The sequence below is a fragment of the Gracilinanus agilis genome, chromosome 5, assembly GCF_016433145.1.
Source record: "Gracilinanus agilis isolate LMUSP501 chromosome 5, AgileGrace, whole genome shotgun sequence".
NCBI classification, from domain to species: domain Eukaryota; kingdom Metazoa; phylum Chordata; class Mammalia; order Didelphimorphia; family Didelphidae; genus Gracilinanus; species Gracilinanus agilis.
The window spans coordinates 13,233,858-13,251,493 of record NC_058134.1 but is presented as its reverse complement, the minus strand read 5'-3'; the positions used below and the strand labels follow the sequence as shown (position 1 = coordinate 13,251,493).

At 43.2% G+C, this 17,636-nt stretch overlaps 1 protein-coding gene across 1 annotated transcript in view; it reads right to left on the bottom strand.

The window, feature by feature from the left end:
- DNAH11 (dynein axonemal heavy chain 11) overlaps positions 1–17,636 on the bottom strand; it is a 306,168-nt gene that overhangs the window by 234,882 nt on the left and 53,650 nt on the right. The window contains exons 8-14 of the mRNA XM_044678853.1: positions 16,980–17,175; positions 14,136–14,240; positions 13,226–13,621; positions 8,811–9,143; positions 7,554–7,808; positions 7,292–7,461; positions 5,947–6,169 (exon numbers count right to left, since the gene is read on the bottom strand). Of these exons, the coding sequence (XP_044534788.1) occupies positions 5,947–6,169; positions 7,292–7,461; positions 7,554–7,808; positions 8,811–9,143; positions 13,226–13,621; positions 14,136–14,240; positions 16,980–17,175 (1,678 nt within the window). The remainder of the gene's footprint in view (positions 1–5,946; positions 6,170–7,291; positions 7,462–7,553; positions 7,809–8,810; positions 9,144–13,225; positions 13,622–14,135; positions 14,241–16,979; positions 17,176–17,636) is intronic.

Here is a 17,636-nt window from a genome sequence, read left to right as displayed (position 1 = left end):
TCCTACCTTAGTTTTGTTAAAATGGCCAATGAATGGCAAGATGAATGAATGAATGAATTTATTAAATACTTATTAGGCGGAGCAGCTGGGTAGCTCAGTGGATTGAGAGTCAGACCTAGAGATGAGAGGTCCTGGGTTCAAATCCAGCCTCAGAAACTTCCCAGCTGTGTGACCCTGGGCAAGTCACTTGACCCCCATTGCCCACCTTTACCACTCTTCCATCTAGGAGCCAATACACAGAAGTTAAGGGTTTAAAAAAAACAACAAAGAAACTTACATTCTAAAGTGAGAAGGATGTATAGAGAGGAATGGTGAGCAGGGTGCAAGGGTTAGTGAGATCTTCAGAGAGTAGTACTAGAACTGAAGCATGGCTGGGGCTTTTCTGAAATTATAATCCAGGAGAGACAACCCCTAATCAGGACAGCAGGGCCCCAAGGCAGGAGACTCTCTAGGGGGACATTGTTGGCAGAGAGATGGCACAAGAGCAGGGAAGAAGAGGAAAAGCCCACTCACCACCCATCCCCTTTGCTGCCCTCTAGTACAGGAAAAGGGTGTCTGCCTCCACAAAGCATTCCTGAACCTGGACATCCCATCTTGCTGTTTCTATATGCCAACCCAAAGGGCAAGGCTGATTCTCCCATCCAATCACTTGAGGTTCCTCTGCAGTGTTAATTCCTTCATCCAGTGGTCAAGACCTTAGAATCCTTTCCAGTTGACTAAGACATTTACCTGTTGTTGTGGAGTTAAAGGAAAACTCCTGCAGATCTGTTTTAGACTTTGTATTCCACATCTCACCCAGCCCCTGGCATATAGTAAACAAGAAATGATGGCTGATTGATAGATTGAGGTGGGAGGGAAATTTTCCCATTACCTGTGTATTTGGTGGAACTTTTATAAGATAGACAGGAGGGAATGAGCTGAGCACTCCCACCTTATAAGCTAACCACATTAGAATAAAGTGAGTTTTTTTTTTCCTGCTTGCTGTATTACATTTGGCAAGGTGTGATGATGACCCATGGAACATCAGGTTATGTAACAAAGTAGTTATGATTGGACTTCACTGGATTAAGTACTTAATTTTTTTAACAAATAGTAAATAATGTTTATTTCTTATTTATCTCCATAGTCACAGCATTTTAAAATGGAAAGGAACCTCAGCAGCCATGCAGTCCAATCCATAGAAGAAAAGGAATGCTCACTCTGACACTCATCTGTACAAATCTGGGTCATCTTGGGCAAATCATTTAACCTGCCTGGGTCTCATATTCTTCTTCTGTAAAACAAAATGATTAGGCCAAGTGGCCTTTAGGTCCCTTCAAGCTCTAGATTTATGATACTAAATTTTCAACTCCATAGATTTCTTCTTCCAAACCAATAGAATCTAATCTTTTGTGAGGCTGAGACTTTTAAAAGTATTTCTTTCATCCCACCCGATGTTTGGCACACGGTAGGCATGGTATGAAAATGGGAAATAGTCATAATGATACTTCTACCTTCTTCAAGGAGTTGTGAGCAAAGTAGGCTTACAGGCCCAAAGTACCATATACCACTTTCCATCTCCAACTTCTGGACCTTTGCATAAGGCTGTACCCCATTCTTGGAATGCACTCCAACTCATCTCTACCTATGAAATCTTAAATTTTCTTCAGTATTCAGCTCAAATATCCCTGTCTACATATCCACCACCCTTCCCTTCATATGTATTCTTGAGTCTATTTTATACATATTAAATAGAGAGGAGTCATTCCTCTTTCTACAATGTAATGTCTTTGAAGCCAAGGATTATTTTTTTTTTGTCTTTGTATCCAGAGTCCCTAGTATATTGCCTGGCTCAGAGGAGTTACTTAATGAATGTCTGTTGATGGATTATGCCCCCTAGTAAAATATTTGCTCCCTGCATACAGGAAGTGCTACATTTTTGCCTTTTACAGAGTGCCTACCAAATAGTGGGTGCTTAATAAGTGCTTACTGATTGGCTGATAAAGCAAAACCTGATAGACACTTGTCAGTTATGTTACAGTAAGGATTTCTTCTGTGAACTGATTGAGCTCTGAGACTGTGAAATGTGAATTGCTTTTCTCGTTACTAGTCGTTAATACACTTTTAAGGACATCTAGATGGTACAGTGGATAGAGCAGCAGACCTAAATCAGGAAGACTCATCTTCTGGAGTTCAAATCCAGCTTCAGGCACTTACTAGCTGAGTGACCTGGCCAAGTCACTTGACCCTTTTGGCCTCGGTTTCCTCATCTCTAAAGCGAACTAGGGAAGGAAGTGGTAAACTACTTCAGTATCTGCCAAGAAAACCCCAGACATGATTGAAACAACTAAACAACAACGTTTTCATGATGGCATTTTTCTGTAAAGAATTTAGAATTTATAAACTATAAAATAATGCTTTAAAAACCATTCTGAATACAACTAAGAAGTTACCTTTTCACTACGATGCTTCTCGGAGGTAGTAATAAGCTTCCCCTGAAATGAAAGGACAAGCTCTCCCTGCTATTTAGAAATATGACTTACAAACTATTAAAAGTATTTCAAGGAAGGTTATCAGAGTTGTGGGCACAGATCCAAGAACCATCATCACATTTGGGAACAAGGAAAGGGAACTTTTCTCATTATAATGTAAAAATCTCCTGCTTCCATCTATACCCAGACATAGGAGGTACCTTCCGAAGATCTTTTGCTATATAATACCAATGTGAGTTATATCTGAAGATTCAGTCAAGGCCAGAAGGCTGATGTGACCATCAAAAGCATCATGTTTTAACACGTAGGCCTGCTACATGGAAAGTGCACATAAAACAGATTATGAATGAATGAATGAATGAATGAATGAATGAATGAATGAAAAAAAATTAAGTCCTTATACTGTGATAAATGCTGAGGCTACAAATAAAAACAAGAGGACCCAAGTCCTAGAGGAGTTTACATTCTAATGGGGGAAAAAAGAAAGGGGAGCTGGAGAGGGCCAAGGCACAGGGGATATTTGGGAATGTTCTGGTTTGAAAATGGTCAGGAAGGCGGCCTGACTTCAGGCAAAAGAGGTGAAAAGTTACTTATCAAAGAGTGAGGTTTCCTAGATAGGGTCTGATTTCCATCAAGAGGCAGATTAGGAAGATGACCAATATACACATGGCATGTCCAGAAGTGCCAAGGAAGCCCATCCCAACTCAATGGAAAAGCCCACATTCTGATGGAAGAGAACATATCTACATATGTTGAAATCCTCCTCTGATTCCCCAGTAGGTTTCTCAAAGTGGAGGTTCAGACCAAGAAGGACACTAAATTTGTCACTAGAGGGGACCAGCTTAATCTGTTGGGAACAATTTGGGTATGTGCTCAGCCAGAGGACAAGGAATCATTCAACCACAGTGAATCACTAAGAAAGCATGTTATCTCAAAGGGAGCAGTAGAGAGAAGACTCACATGAAAGAAATCTATCCTCAGAGCACTTAGGAGTTTTCAAAATTTTGGAACTATGCCCAAAGAGCTCTAAAAGAATGTTTGCCCTTTGATCCAGCCATACCACTGCTGTGTTTGTACCCCAAAGAGATGATAGGTAAAAAGACTTGTACAAAAATATTTATAGCTGCGCTCTTGTGGTGGCAAAAAACTGGAAAATGAGAGAATGTCCTTCAATTGGGGAATGGCTGAACAAACTGTGGTATATGCTGGTGATGGAATACTATTGTGCTCAAAGGAATAATAAACTGGAGGAATTCCATGTGAACTGGAAAGACCTCCAGGAAGTGATGCAGAGTGAAAGGAGCAGAACCAGGAGAACATTGTACACAGAGAGGGATACACTGTGGTAAAACCAAATGTAATGGACTTCTGTACTAGCAGCAATGCAATGACCCAGGACAATTCTGAGGGATTTATGAGAAATAAAACTAGCCACATTCAGAGGAAGAACTGTGGGAGCAGAAACACAGAAGAAAAACAACTGCTTGATGTAGACTTTAAACGATCACACTAGTGCAAATATCAATAATATGAAAATGAGTCTTGATCAATGACACATGAAAACCCAGTGGAATTGCAGGCTGGCTATAGGGAGAGGATAGAAGGAGGGGAGAGAAAGAACATGAATCATGTAGCTATGGAAAAATATTCTAAATTAATTAATTAAATAAAATCTAAATTAAAATAGAATTTAATGTAATTTAATTTAAAAAAGAGTTTTCAAAATTTGATAAAGTGCCAGGCTTGGGCTCAGGATGATTTGGGTTTAAGAACACTCTCAGAAACTCACTAACTAGGTGACCATGGACAAGTCATTTATCCAATCTAATCCAGTAAACATTGGTTAAGCACCTAAACACTGAGGAAAGAATTAATAATATACACCCTGCAGCCCTCCATTCAGAGGAAAGAGGCTTAGGGAGGTCCTATAGATTAAGACTTGAATTAGCAATTATGGTAATGATTTTTTTAAACCCTTACCTTCCACCTTAGAATCAACACTCTGTATTCATTCCAAGGCAGAAGAGCAGTAAGGGCTAGCTAGGCAATGAGGGTTAAGTGACTTGCCCAGGGTCACACAGCCAGGACATGTCTCTGAGGCCAGATTTGAACCCAGGACCTTCCCTCTCTAGATCTGGCTCTCAATCCACTGAGCCACCCAGTTGCCCCATATGGTAATGATTTTAGAGGTCATGTGCTGGGCGTAGTTGGAGGACTAGGAAAGTCACACTCCCCATGGGCTTGCCCTTGCCATTCTTCTGCCCTGGAACTAAGAGACAATAATGATTCTAAGATGAAAGGTAAAGATTTTTTTAAAGGAAATGATGTGCTATCCTTGAACGGGTATTTTGTCTTCCAGAATTGAACCGAAGCAGGGCAACAGAAGCAAAATGGCTCTGGGAACCCTGGGCAAATCTAACAGGATCTCAGAGGAAATCAGAGAACTTGAGAGGTGGATGGGACCTAACCAGCCCTCCAGTCCTTCCCTTCGAGGCTAGGGCATACACGAAGGGAATCCCCAAGATAAGTCGCCCCAAATGTGGACACCAACTCTCTAGGATGCCAAGTGCAGCAGGTGAAATCTGCTCAATGAAATCACAGGGCTTGGATATATACACGCACATGTATGTACAGGCACACATATGTATGACACGTACAGCCTGCCTCCTGCGTGCATCACCTCCTCCAGTTAGAAACGAGCCCTTTGAGAGCAGGGTCTGTTTTCCCTTTCTTAGTTTCAGCACTTAGCACACTGCTTGGTATACCACAAGCACCTAATAAATGCTTTTCCATTCCATTTCCTTTATCAATCGCTAAACATACAGATGCAAATCCATTCTCTAGAACAGGGAATGTGTACAAACACACACATGCTTTTCCCCAGAGTCCTAAAAAAGCTGAGAATAAGCCGTAACGATGAACTCTACGTGACAACCACTTCCGTTCCACCAGAAAAGGGCAGTACAACAATTACAAATGCCCTGGAGGAAGAAGGCATGGCACTGCCCAGTTCTACTCTGGTCACCCCGTGCCAGCAGGCATCCTGCCCGCTACCCAAGGAAAGGCTCGCCGTGAGCGCTGACTGAGGAGCTCACAGATGCCACCTCGCAGAGGGAAGCATCAAGACATTTCAGCAAGCCGGGCAGTCTGACGCGCTCAGGGAAAGTCCCGGGAGCTTGTCCTTCTTGGGTACAAGGCAGCTCCCACACTGAGGAGTCTGGCCAGAAGACAATGGCAAAGAAACTCTGTTTGAGAGCATAATGACTTCCCAGATGAATCAAGCTGCCTCACGACCAGCAGAGGTGGCTCTAGTGTCTTTTCCTAGACTTGGATGCTTCAGGATGCTTCAGCAGCTGGTGCCCCGGGAACAAGAGCCGAGGGAATTGTAGTCGCAAGAGCGACGTTAAGCACGGTGAGCAGGTCACCCACCGGAACAGAAGGCATCACGCCGGCCATTGAGGCTGCACTCACTCACCTCCAGGAGAATGTAAACGTGGTCAGGCATTTTCTGTCCATAGCTCTCCAGGAGTGTGATGGTGGCTTTGAGGGGGTCAAAGAGCTCATCGGTGGCTCCCTGCCGGTTTTTCACAGCCATGAGGTGGCCCATAATTTCTACAAGTCCATTATAGTCACCTTCTTTCAGTTCTCTGCAGAATCCAGCATTTGTCACTTTAATAAACTCTTCCAGGTCAGTCAGACTATAAAAGAGGGGGAAAAAAGAAGGAAAAGAGGAATAGAGAAGGAAGAAAGGAAGAAGGAAGGAAGGAAGGAAGGAAAGAAGGAAGGAAGGAAGGAAGGAATAAAGAAAGAAAGAAAGAAAGAAAGAAAGAAAGAAAGAAAGAAAGAAAGAAAGAAAGAAAGAAAGAAAGAAAGAGAAAGGAAGGAAGGAAGGAAGGAAGGAAGGAAGGAAGGAAGGAAAATAAAGAAGAAACAAAAAAGAAGGGAATAGACCAAGAAAAAGAGAGAGAGGAAGGGTCACTTACAAAATGTGTTCAGTAAACCTGCCATGTGGAATACTGAATTGGTTTAGAGTCAAGAAGCCCTGAGTGCAAAAACTGTCTCTGAGATATCCTGACACATTACCCTAGGTAAGTCATTTCTGTTCTCATTGCCCCAGGAAATTCTCTAAAACTATAAATTATGAAGCACGAACCTGTCTTCATTAATAAAGAGGGGTTTCCTAATCCAGAATTTTCAATGTTTCAATAAATAGTGCTTTAGTCCAATAAAACCAAATTTCTTAGTATAAAATATATTTTGAAATTCTCCTCACTTTTGGTTAGGAAAAATAGTTATGTTAAAGTTCTGTCATTTTGCTGGCATGGGATCTCTTTCCATCCAAACCCAAGTCAAGAAATCTTAAAGAACTGCCTGGAACTAAGAGTCCAACAATCTGCCCGTGACTTTTATAAATAATAATCCTGAGGAGGCAAAGAGTTTGGTTTTGGCATCAGACCAGCTCAGCTCAAATCTTGTCTCTGCTCAAAATTAACTGTGACTCTGAGCAAGTCATTTGGCTTCCCTAAGTATCCTGAATAAGATGGGAAGGTCGAGCTAGAGGTCTTTGAGGTCCCTTCCGACTCTCGTTCTTGATCCTAAGATTTCTTAAATTTTCCAATGCAATATAAGAATGTTCTTTGATATCTCACGCATGCATAGAGATGATTCTTTTAGAGTAATAGCAACAGGGGCATCTCCAGTAATGAAGACTTGTTAAACACACGGGCTGGTCAATGAGTTACCAAGGGCTTGGGAAGGAAAGATCCGGAGATCCATTTCAGCAGATCCAACATTCTGGATGAAACGAGTCGAGTTTTTACCTTTCGGTGACAAATCTCAGAAGATGCTCTTGGAACATCCAGCTCCACTTTTTAATCATGCTTAGCAAACTCATCTTGAAGGGCTTCATGTCCACCTTAAACCAGTTTTCGAAGACCTTGAAGTCCTCAAATCTGCTCATCTGAACATACAACGCTTCGTAAATGTCAATCTAGAGGAGATAAAAAAAGAAGATGCAAATATTCCACCCCAACTTGCATTAAAAGTCCTGCCACAGACAAGCCCATGTGCCATTGTTCTTGCCTGTTCTTTGAACTGCTCAATTGTCGGTGGCTGTTCTGGGAGGCCTTCGTTGGCCTGAATGTCCATTTCCTCTGCAGTTAATGGGTGACTGTAGAGAAGAAATTGCTTCATGAACTCCGCGCGGTCATCTACCCAGAGGTAAGAGTAGGCATCCAAAGAGTTCCTGTAGTCCAGAACTTTGCCGATCACCGCCGACACTCTGCCCATGATCTCCTTCCTGGTCTCTGTCAGATCCGGCATGTGGTCCATGTCTATCTAAACGTCAAGAAAAAAAAAGGGAGCAAAGCCGTGATTGGAGGCCCGTTGCTGGACACGTGGCGCACCACCAAAAGCATCTCTAAATTCTTAGTGGAGGTAACCAACTTGGAATGATTTAGGCCTTTTCTTAGATTTTTAATACTCCTTCACACCTTAAAAGCAGGTGATTATAGAGACAAATAGCTACTCTCTAAGCAAAGAGCCAGCCTGATCCAGGGGCTAGAAGTCAGGCCTTAGGGTAACAACAGATCTGTGTTCAAGTCCTGCCTTTGATACATCCAGACTGTGGAACTCTGGGTGATGCATTTAAACTCCTCTCCAACTCTAAGTCTAAACATGGTGAAGCAGGTGTTTCAATATGTATTCGTGGAAAGAGTTTTCAATCTAGGAATTCCTTAAACTGATAAAATCAAAGGTTTGTCCAAAGTCCTGCCCCCCAAAACCTTTTAAAGAATCAGCTTCTGGAAAAGAATGTTTATTTTCAGTTATGAATTTCGTTATTAACACATGTTTTAATATTCAAAAATGAACCAGGATGCCAAGGGAATTTTTTGATGCTGTTTTAAAATATATATTAACACAAACAAGGAGATAACAAAATTACCCACTTCACGTACCCTTTTTTTCTAAACCTTTATCTCCTGCCTCAGTATCCATTCTAAGACAGAAGAGTGGCAAGGGTTAGGTAATGGGGTTAAGGGACTTGCTCGGGGTCACATGGCTAGGGAGTGTCTGAGGCCAGATTTGAATCCCTGACTCTAGGCTTGGTACTCTATCCACTATACTACTTAGCTGCCCCTCATTTGCCCTTCTGAAATTCTTTTTGCTTTCTCCCCTTTGTTTTTTTAATGTTCTGCTGATGTTCTCTTTTTTTTGTATCTCTATCATTCCTCCTTCCCATATCCCTTCCCAACACACACACACACACACACACACACACACACACACACACACACACACACACACATCTCATTACCTGCTTTTTCAAAAAGGAGATACCTGGTAATTTGGGATGTCCAGATGCAATGCCACTCTCTTCATTTGGCTAGACATCCTAAAAATATTGCACAAGATCTCTTCCACGAGGTCGTACAGACCATCCCCAGCCTCTCTTTCCAGTGGGGGTTTAAATATGATCTCGGGGGCCATAAGGATCATTTGTGCTTGAAAAAATGGAGCCGACTTCAGACATTTCTCTGTGTTCACCAGGAAGAACTCTAGATCATGCATGATGGCATTGAAGAAACCATCGACTACGATGTCATCGATGAACTCCAGGTATATCTTCCAGGTGTCGGATGCAGCCTCGGCTTTGAAGAGCCTCAGGTTGTCCTGGGGACAGAGAATTGTTTACCATAAAATCAAAGGATTCCATTGATCAATGGAAATCGTTGAGCTGATTCACTGTGCCCAAAGGGAAGCCAAGCCTGACCCTACAGCTGGCTCCTTCATATCCCGGCTACCTTTGGCTTGTATTCTCTTCACTCACTAGACTGCAGGCTCCATGAAAGCAAGGATGCCACGTTCAACAGCGAAAGTCCCTCAGCAACGAGCTGCGTGAAGGCTCTGAATCCAGAAACGGAGCCAAGAACAGAGGATGCAAAGATAAAGGCAAGGCACTCCCCACACTGGGAGATCTTCCATTCTATTTACTCAACGAGAGCTTATTGCGTCTGTTCTGAACCCACTATTGCGCTAAGTTCTGGGGCTACGAAGACAAAAGCAAAGGGGCCGCCCCTGCTCTCAAGAGGCTTCCATTCTAATGGGGGAGACACGTGTTTCGGAGCCCCTGCAGAATACGTACGAAACCGATACAAGGTCATTCCTGGAGGGAAGATTTCCCATCAAAAGCAGAGCTTGAGCTGAGTCTGGAGGAAAACCAGAGGATTGTAAGAAATGGAGGTGGGAAGGGATGCAGCCTAGGCTCGGGGGGCTGAGGCGTGGCAAACACTCTGTGCCCGAAAGATCTGTCTGTCCCCCGCCTGCTTCTTAGAGTCTCTGAACTTAGCTTAGTTGGTCTTCATATGATCGACCTGGTCTGAGCCTGGCTGCAAAGCCTTTCTAGTGGAGCCCCTTATGGGCAAGCAAAAGGGGAAGTGAAGTTCTTCTGAGCTGAAGGCAGGGATGGAGGGACGATGGAAGGAGGAGCTGCACAGATGAGGAAGAAGCACCAGAACGTTGGAGCGTGAGGCTGCAGTCAGGCAAGAGCCAAGGGAAAGGGGCTGCTTCCCCAGACTAGATATGCTCCATGAATGCTTGAAGCTTTAACCACCTCACTGACGCACTTAAGAAGCAGTCAAACTGGAGAGCAGGGGATCTACCCAGCAAGGGTTCCCAGGAGGAGATCCGCACAGCTGGAGTACTCAGGAAGGGATCTGCCCAGCTGGGGTGCTCAGGAGGGGATCTGCCCAGCTGGAGTACTCAGGAAGGGATCTGCACAGCTGGGGTGCCCAGGAGGAGATCTGCACAGCAAGGGAGGGTGCCCAGGAGGAGATCTGCACAGCTGGGGTGCCCAGGAGGGGATTTGCCTAGTAGCTGTCATTGTGGACATGGATCACGGGCTGAGTTAAGAGGGGCAAACAGGGCTAGAAAGTTCAGGCAGGTATTAAGCCTTATGAAGCTGAGCATCGTGACATTGTAATAGCTGGCATGTTCAGAACACCTGTAAGTTGGCAAAATACTTCACAAACAATAGCTCGTGCAAATCCCACCAAAACCAGAAACCCTTGGAAAATACGCGCTGCAACCAAGACTATGCCCGTTTTGCCTGGGAGGAAACAAATAGCCATTAGACTTCCGCCCCCATCCACCTTTTGGGGAGTGTGGGGAATGGAAGGGGAGAAACCATGGAGAGAACAGCTCATCCCTCTGCTAGCTTACCAAAACTATGGGAGAGGGAGTAGCTAGGTAGCTCAGTGGATTGAGAGCCAGGCCTAGAGATGGGAGGTCCTGGGTTCAAATCCGGCCTCAGACACTTCCTAGCTGTGTGACCCTGGGCAAGTCACTTGACCCCCATGGCCCACCCTTACCCCCTCTTCTGCCTTGGAGCCAATACACAGTATTGACTCCAAGACAGAAGGTGAGGGCTTAAAAAAAACTATGGGAGAAAACTTTCTCCCCTGGGTGTGGATGAGACTCAAGGTCAAAGCCAGATGCTGCAGAAAATAGAATGCTTAAAAAAAAAGCTACAAGAAATGGAAACCGAAGAACGGTTTCATTTCTATTTTGAAGTCCTGTGGTGTTCCTTCCTCATGGTCCCCAAAGACTCTTGCTTCCCCTGCTCTTGAATTGAGAGGGGTGATTTCAAAATTTCTGACTATCTGACTGCAGGAAATATGGGGGAGGGTCAAATTCCTTGTCAAAAAAACCCCAACCTGATTTCCAATTCAATGTTGCAGGCACAGTATTGTTAATTGTGTCGGGCTATGCAATTGCATTGGAGACTATTTTCAATGCATTTTAATCAGGGTTCATAAATCTTATGGGTCTATAGCCCCCAGATTAGTGTTTTGGGAGTGAATCTTTAGATCCTGAAAATTTAACGGAAGAAATTAATTGTAATCCATCATCTGTCCTCCATCGGACAGATTCTTATGCATTAACAGCTGTAGAGGTGTCCTGAAAGTCAACGAAGGCATAATTCAGAGCATCCCAGAAACCAACCAGGAATAAACAATGGTGTGACTTTTGGTAGTTTTTTTTTAAGTCAGTAAAACTTTCCAAAAAAAAGTGTATCAGAAATTTCTATTGGGTAAGAGTTAAAAATCTGCCCTCAGTTACAACCAATCCATTCAATAAACATTCATTAAGTATCCAGTATAAATGGAGGACACTTTGAAAGGACGCCAAGGCAAAACCAAACCAGCTCCTGCCTTCAGGGAGCTTCTGTTCTACCAGAAAGATATAATATATAGAAGTAAATAAATTTTTACAATTTTACAAACAAAGAAGTAAATAAATGATCATCTGAGGAGGGAGAGACTGAGGGAAATCAGGACAAGATAAAGAAAGGGTGGGTGGGGGGAACCTGAGTTAAGCCTTTAAAGAAACTAGGGGTACTAATAGGTAGAGATGAAGGGGAGGTGTACAACATTGCAGGAATTTGGGACTGTCTCTATCTCAAAGGCTTGGAGGTGGGAATTAGCAAGAGAGAAATTCATTCACAAACGGGATGTAGGTATTTCCTTTATCTGACAAGCTGATGTACTATTTTAGATGCTGCCTACATTCTCCCCATCTATCCTCCAAATGTGTGCGTGCCTCTAGTCTTACGTTGTTTATTTTTTGCCTTATTGAAAATGGCCAATCATGAGTTTGATGATTTTGTCCAGCTAATTAGACATCCAATAAAATGTGAAGAAAGGTGGAGACCCCTTGGAGCTCTTTTAAAGGGACATGCACATCTTCCTCACTGAAACGGGCAGGTATGAGGGTCTAGAAACCATGCCACTTGAGCCCAGAATCGCAGCACTAAACACCAGCAAGAAACCACTTGTCTCTTGAAAATGAATCTTATCATATCATATATTTTTCATTCACATGGAAAACTCTAAAGAATGATTGAGAAATTGGACTCTACTTATTGCTCATTGCTAGACCCAAATTAAATGCTGCTTTCATCAGTATCCCAAAATGGATGGAAACATTTTTCCATTTGGATTCCTTTGGCCAATTGGGCAGAAGTCACTTTCTGTATCTCTCCTTGGGGAACTCCAGGAGTAACTTACTTTTGCAAAAGTGAGAAGACAAAGGATAGATACGCCCACCTTTGGGTGACTTTTCACCACAGGCCTCAGTGTCCTCATCTAAAAAGTGAGAGAGTTGGATTTGCTGACCTCAGAGCTCCCTTCTAGCTTTTACTCCATGATCCTACAAGCTTTTCTAGAACTCAGTTTGTTCATCTGTAAAATAAGATGGTGGTGGTGGTGGGGTTTGAACTGGCGCAGTGCATGGTACATAACAAGCCTGTAAGAAATGCTTATTGACCGACCGGACTGGAAGATGTCTAAAATCTTTTTAATTAATTCAAATATGTTAATGAACCACAAGAAAGTGCCTCCTCTTCTTACACAAAGCCTAAGACCCACCACCCAGTCAAAAAGAGCTCATTTCTTTTTGATCCATTTATACCTGTGTATACACATTGTTTCCCTCGAGAGAACAGAACCTCCTTGAGGACAATGACTTTTTTTGCTTTTATCTTGCTATTCCTAGTTCTTAAACAGTGCCTGCCAAATAGCAAACACATCAAAAGTCCTGGCTCAAATGAGAACTATCTGTTAAATACTTAGAAATCCTCAAAACACCAGCTAAGTGTTCATTATCATTGTTGACTGACTGCTGGGCTTTTTCCTGAAGAAATTAGGAGTGAGCTCAGAAAAAAAATGCCCCCCAATTTCTAGAGCATTGCTCACCTCTACTAATCGGTGTATGCGGCGTCCGTCTTCTTGGATCAGCCTGTATTTCCTAGCGAACACGTCTCCTTTACCCTCCAGGCTAAAGAACGCTTCTCTTCTGTGATCTCGCCTGGAAAACAGGGTGTGCTCGGTCCACGTTTTCATGATCTGCTGGATCAGTTTGACATTTTCCTGGGTCTGCTCCACTCTCTGCTGCAGCTCGAAGACATCCGCCTTCACCTTCTCCATGGAGTCCCAACTGTCTTCCCTCTGCCAGGTGAATGACTGCTCTGCCTCCCGGAGCTGGGCATCGATGGCCTTTAGCTCCTCTTCAATCAGGGGCTGCTCGACCTCCAGAAGACTCAGCTTCAGCTTGTTATACCACTGGACAAGCAGCTCAAGACTTCCGATGTACTGAACCAAAGCAGAAAAAAGATTACAGAAAAGGGGACAACTCGGTTGCTATATCGTGAGAGAGAACTCGGCAGAAGGAATGAAGAGCTGCGCTTGAAGGTGGAAGATCTGGTTTTCAGTCCTGCTTCAGATAATGAGTGGCTGGAAGAACATGGGAAGAGAGCCTTCAGGAAAGGAAGTGGGCTCACATAGAGGATTTTACAGGAGGAAATGGGCAGGTGTGCATGGGCAGGTGTGCATGGGCAGGTGTGCATGGGCAGGTGTGCATGGGCAGGTGTGCATGGACAGGTGTGCATGGGCAGGTGTGCATGGGGAGGATGCAGTCTACACCACTGAAGGGAACCATCCTTCTGCAGCACCAAAGTCATTGCATTTATGGGAACAAAGGAAGACTCTGACCAGATCTGATTCCCAGACACAATCGTATTCCAGTCCCTTTAGGGAATTGTCTTCTCCCTTTTGGGAAGCTTCATCAGAAGTCCTTGAGAGCACCCCAATATCAGAAGATACCAACCTTTAAATAAATGTTTCTTTTTCCATAGATGGCTAAGGCAGAATCCGGAATATCTGATTTCTCCAGCATCAGGAGATATTTCACTTCTCTCAAGACAGCCACAAGCTAGAATACAAAAATTGGGAAATATTCCCTTTGTGATGGTTCAGAGCAAGTGATTTTGTCATAAGAAAGAATGGCTTATTTCCATTTATTCAAACAGAGAAGAGACTTAAGAGAATGGGGGTGTGGGGGCTTCTATGTCTTAAGAGGTTCTAACATGACACAAAATCTCTCTGTAAACAGACATCCATTGACGTCTTTGCATCTCCTCTAAGTTGCCTAAAGGTAAGGAGAATAAAGTCAGCAGAGGAAGAGCTAAGCTCCGGATTCCATTTAGGTTGTGGCCGAGAGCCACCTGGGAATTCACTTGAGAATGTGAGCTCCTTGGGGGCGGGGGCTGTTTTTCATTTTTTGTCTTTGGGTTCTCAGTGCCAGGCATACAGTGGGGGCTTAATAAATGCTGGCCAATTTCATGTAAATGAACAACTTAGAGCAAAATTAGACTTGCCTATAAGTCTTTTGTGGATACCTCATGGGCAACGAGGGAGTACCTAATAGAGAGAGAACTGGGCAAGTTCTAGATCTGTAGCCTCAGACACTTAGCTGTGTAACCCTGGGCAAGTTGTTTGATCATTGTCTGCAGTTTTCTCATCACCCATAAAAATGGGATTAATAATAACACTCATACCCTGGATTGTAACAAGGATAAAATGAGATAATCTTTGTGATGTATTTAGCAATCCTTAATGTGCTAGATAAATGTCACCTAAAACAATAATGATAACAATAATAATAATTACTATTATCATCATCATTTTAATTCCCCATTGGTAAAATGAGAACATTGGATAAAAGCAAGGGTCGGCAACCTTTTTGGCCATGAGAGCCCTAAACGCCACATTTTTTAAAATGTAATTTCGTGAGAGCCATACAGCGCTCACAGTGCCGCTCCTGTAACAGTGCCTGAAAAAAAATGGACTTTTTGGCTCCTGCAGAAAGAGCCATACGTTGCCGACCCCTGGCCTAAAGGTTCCTGGCTATTCTTCTTTACTTATTGTCTCTGGCAAAGGCATTTATTTCGACTCTCACCGCTCTCAGCAATTTTCTAAGATTGCAAGTTTTCGAGAGGGTTCTGGCTTGCACTGGTAAAGGGAGTTTCCCCATCTGGGAGTTCCCTTTAAATCAATAAAACCCCAAGTCCGGTCCCCATGCCCTCATCGATACTGGTTCAAATTCAGGATTTCATATTGTGGATACAGACACTCACAAACACACAGCAAGTCAGAGAGTGTCGGGTAACAGATTTTAAAAAGAATTATTAATGCAAGATTTGCTACAGACATTTTAATTTGCTTTCACATTTAGTCATTTATCAAAATGAAAAGTGAATGTCTGGGAAAGATAATAAAGAAAAGGAATATTTTATAATACAGAGTTGATTATCTTTCCCCACAATGTGTTCCTCATTCTGACCTCACCATTGCTTTGGGCTCATCTCCCACGTTTGAGTCCCGGGTCCTGGCTCTTCCCTGTTCCTCCTCTCAGCTCTAATCAGTGACCAAACCCTGCCCGACGGCTCTCGAATCTGTTTCCTTGCTACTCCCAGGCTGCCATCCTGGCCAGATCGTCATTGTCTCCTACCTAGGCAGGTCTCTCCTCCAGTCCAGATATCTCGTCATGTTAACTCCTCTGTGAGAAATTCTCTAATAGCTCCACCACCCGCTAAGTGGTCGGAATCTTGTGCCTTCCTGCCTTTCTAGTTACCTCTCGTGTGATCACCACCCAAACCCCCGTGCTGCAGGCAAGCCACTCCTTCAGAGACACCCCCACGGAGCTGTCCAGTCTCCATGCATTTGCTCATCCTGTCGTTTTCCCTGGAATGCCCTCCATGCTTCTTTTTGCTTGTTGAGTTGTTTATGTTGCTTTCCTTCTTTTTTATTTTTTAAACCCTTAACTTCTGTCTATTGGCTCTTGGTGGAAGAGTGGCAAGGCTGGGCAATGGGGGTCAAGTGACTTATCCAGGGTCACACAGCTGGGAAGTGTCTGAGGCCGGATTTGAACCTAGGACCTCCCGTCTTGACTCTCAATCCACTGAGCTGTTTATGTTCCTTTTGAAGTCTGTGCCATGCACAAAGCCTTCCCTGATCCCTCTGGCCAGAAATGCTCTTACCCTCCTACACCTCATATACAATTTGCTTTCAGGAGTCCTGAAGACCTGAATTTAAATATAGACATTTAATAGCTATATGACCCCAAACAAGTCACTTAACTTTTGTTTGCCTCAATTTCCTCATCTTCAAAATGGAGATAATAATAGCATCTCCTTCTGGGGCTATTGGGAGGCTCAAATGAGATAATATTTGTAAGGCATCTTTTGCACATTTTAAAGCATTATATAAATGTTAACATTGTTATCATCTGTGTTTATGTCATATTACCCACTATTAGAAAACCAAATACATGATGGCAAAGGCCAAGTCTTGTATGTGCTCCAGGACTTAGCATGGAGCTTACACACACCAGGCATCTCATAGCCATTTGCTTAATTAACGAACGTAAGATATCCTTTAAAAAATCAACCAGGGGCAGCTGGGTAGCTCAGTGGAGTGAGAGCCAGGCCTAGAGACAGGAGGTCCTGGGTTCAAGTCCGGCCTTAGCCACTTCCCAGCTGTGTGACCCTGGGCAAGTCACTTTACCCCCATTGCCCACCCTTACCAATCTTCCACCTATGAGACAATACACTGAAGTACAAGGGTTTAAAAAAAAAAAGAAAGAAAGAGAAAGAAGAAAAATCAACCATACCTTTGGGTCAAAATTGACACTCAGGAGACCACTGGTGACATCATGCTTTATCAACGGCTGCTTCAAATTGAAGTCACAGATTTCATCCACTGTTCTTTTCCATTCAGCATATATACCATCCCCAAATTGGTCGAGTAAATGGAGCATTTCTATGTACTTTTCATATAATAAGACACCATCGGGTCCTTCCAAGAATCTGTATGAAAATTGTTTTTGATCTTTACTTGACATAATCAAACAGGCTTCCGTTTAACCATTTCATAAACCTTAAAATGTCAAAAATTAGAAAATGATTGAGAGAGAGAAAATAACTTGAGCCAGATTAGATGTCCGTGTTTCTAAAGGAAATGGAAGATTTTACTATGCAAAATTAGTTCCCCTTAAGAACAGAATCTAACATAAGGAATGGAAAAATACCTAGAGAGGGAAGACTTTTAATCATTTTTTAAAAATTTTAGTAAGAAGCAAAAGATAAAGGAAAATGAGGAAATAATTGCATTGATATGGGAGTAGAGAAATTAAGAAAGAAGGAGTTAAGATGGCTCTGGGATGTGAAGTGAGGGAAGGAGGAGGAGAAGGAAGAAAGGAAGGAAGGAAGGAAGGAAGGAAGGAAGGAAGGAAGGAAGGAAGGAAGGAAGGAAGAAAGAAAGAAAGAAA